General features: G+C 37.9%; 1 protein-coding gene across 1 annotated transcript; it reads right to left on the bottom strand.

Annotated features, from left to right (window-relative positions):
* Positions 1-1,709: 1,709 nt before the first annotated feature.
* Positions 1,710-2,666, bottom strand: LOC123816929 (olfactory receptor 6). The gene has a single exon (XM_045836183.1). It carries the CDS (start codon positions 2,664-2,666, stop codon positions 1,710-1,712), a length of 957 nt encoding a protein of 318 aa, XP_045692139.1.
* Between the last annotated feature and the right edge of the window lie 270 nt (positions 2,667-2,936).

Below are 2,936 nucleotides of genomic sequence, written 5' to 3'. Positions count from 1 at the left end.
AAATGAATAACCCAATTAAACCTTATGAAATGTGTTTTCCAAAGTGTTGGGGTAAATTAATATGTCTGTTATCTTTAAGCTCTTGGCAGGCCATATTTCTTTAATTGACTCATCCAGAGTTGTTGCTGAGCCAGATAGGATCCATCACTCATCTATCATTTTATAATGCCTAACGGAAAGCATTCTACTTCTTAGGATATTGCATCACCTTTCCAAACTAAAATAAAAACAAATGAGAAGGAGGATTTTCTGGGAAACCTGGGAAAAATCCTACACATTCAAGCTAAGTAGCATCCAAGAACAAGCATTTGGCACTTTACATAAAAAAAAAAAAACGGGCTTTAATGAATTGCCACTAGCTTTACTTAAGGTCCAGCCTCTGACTGTCATATCCAAAAAAAGAAATTGTGTATATAGGAATCTCAACAAAGGAAAAGAATGAAAGCATAACATTTTATATATATTGTTATATGTATAAACACACATGCTTTCATGATTTATCTTCCTTCTTCTGTTGGAAATTTTAAATTCTATGTATATATTATATTATATATAATTATATAGATAGACATATATATACAAATATACATAATGTTTTTTTCCTTTCTATCATGACAAGTTATGCATAAACAAGACTGCAAAGAAGTTTATCTCTCATATTTTCCTATGCTTCCAAAAGATAATTAAAATGAGATATCAACAAAGTGAATTGATTAGAAAAGGAGCCAGTCCTCTAACCCCCATGGAAGCAATAAACAGGCCATAGGCATGAAGTCAACTACAGTGGAAACTCTCTGTGTTCTCTTGGACAGAGAGGACTTTAAAAACAAAGCAAAGTCAAAATGGAAAATTCTCCCAAATAGAACTCTTAAAAGCTAGTTGGATAATAAGTGATAATTGCTCTAATAAAATCTTCATTAAGGAATAAAAATTATATTTCAACTCTTACCAATATACAAGGAGGAACCAAAACAAACCTGGAATTTATTTGTAAAAAATTGTGAATTTACGTTAACAGGTTTTAACTTCAGAGACCTTCGAAGTATTCTCCATTTTCTGCAATACACCTATTAAGATGTTTTTCCCACTACTCAAAACAGTTTTTGAAGTCATTGATTTCAAGGCCTTTTAGTACTTTTGACATTTTTTGTTTCACCACTTCCACATCCAGGGAAACAAAAGAAGTTGTTGAAGTGACATCAGGAGAATAGGGAGGAGGGACACAAGGGTCATGCCATTTTTTAGTCAAAAACTGAATACTCAGCATGGTGGAGGCAGGTGCGCTCACAACTCACCCATCATGAAATGAGCAAATGCGTTGAAAGAGTCTTCAAAAAAAAATTCATGCAGCCTCTCACAACAATGCCACCTGGTACACTGATACAGATTGGTTCCTAGAACACTCACCTAATGGGAGAAATATGTATAACAAGGGGCCCTACCTCTAGAGATAATTTACATTTTCAGTGGTGTTTTTTTTTGGTCTCTCCTCATATGTCTCTTAGAGTTCTGATTATTCCACTTACTGTGTTATAAAAAGAAACACAAAATAAGGCCTAACAGAAAAGAGGATTGTTTTGGTATCTGGCTACTTTTCCTTAAATTATTGTACTATGTCAGTATTTTTATAACGGCAGATTTTCACCAAATGAAGGTGTTTTTTGATGTTCAGTCAAATGATGAAAAAGAGAAGAAATGTATAAGTTTCTTCAGGAAAGAGAATCTCTCAAGAAAAGGGCTCTACCACTTGCCATGGTTTTCCTGATGGCATCTTTGACCTCCTTGTTCCTCAAGCAGTAGATGATAGGGTTGAGCATGGGAGTGAAGACTGCATATATGACTGAGATCAATTTATTATAATCAAATGAAGCAATGGCCCGAGGTCGAACATATATGAAGATAGCAGCTGAGTAGAAGATGACCACCACTGTAAGGTGTGAGGCACAGGTGGAGAAGGCCTTCTGCTGCCCAGTGGCTGAGGGAATGTGCAGGATGGTAGATACAATGAAGCCATAAGAAATGACAGTGGCTGAGAGAGGAAAGAGAAGGATGACGATGGCTAGTGCAAAGTCTACCGTCTCAGCCAGAGCAAAGTCCATGCAGGCCAGTTTGAGGATGGGAGACACATCACAGAAAAAGTGGTTCATGATATTATTGCCACAGAAGGAAACTTGGGAGATGAAGTATACTTTTGCCATGGAAATGGTGAAGCCACTTACCCAAGAACTGATGGTCAGCTGAATGCAAAATTCAGTGGTCATCATGAGTGGATATTGGAGAGGCCAACATATAGCCACATAGCGGTCATAGGCCATGGCAGCCAACAGCACACATTCAGTACAGGCAAGTGAGAGGAAGAAATAGAGTTGGATCATGCACCCCAGGAAGGAGATTGTATTGGGGCGAAGTAGGAACCCAGCCAACATCTTGGGGACTGTGACAGATATATACCAGGCCTCCAGAAAGGACATGGTGCCCAGAAAATAGTACATGGGCTTGTGCAGGGGTCCAGTGACCCATACAGTGAGAATGATGACTAAATTCTCCAACAGCACAAACAAGTAGGTGATGAGGAAGAAGAAGAAGAGCAGAACTTGAAGCCAAGGGGAAGTGGGGAAACCCACCAGGATGAACTCACTAATGTGAGTGATATTTTTCTTCCACATGGTTAGAACACCAAAATGCAAAGTGTTTAATAATGGTAGCACCAAATTGAAGAGTGAGATCAACATTAGCTACAAGGAGCCATTAGGCAACAGGAATTTTATCATTAAATTAAACCTTAGTGCCATACTGTGGTCCTATAATATGACTTTGGAGTCACAAGAGGCCATAAGATCCTCTCTGGAAAATCAAGTGTCAGAACAGGAACTGAAAAACAAAATCCACCACAGACACAAAGTTAAGAATGACTATGTTGTATACCTGAAACCAAT

This window comes from Phyllostomus hastatus, unplaced genomic scaffold (assembly GCF_019186645.2).
Source record: "Phyllostomus hastatus isolate PE091 unplaced genomic scaffold, TTU_PhHast_1.1 phas_contig_1106, whole genome shotgun sequence".
Classification (NCBI taxonomy): domain Eukaryota; kingdom Metazoa; phylum Chordata; class Mammalia; order Chiroptera; family Phyllostomidae; genus Phyllostomus; species Phyllostomus hastatus.
The sequence above is the reverse complement of the archived record's forward strand: the minus strand, read 5'-3'. Positions and strand labels throughout refer to the sequence as shown.

What these genes read in the sequence shown, in the direction of transcription:
- LOC123816929 (XM_045836183.1), bottom strand. Translation starts at nt 2,666, where the DNA reads ATGTGGAAGAAAAATATCACTCACATTAGTGAGTTCATCCTGGTGGGT.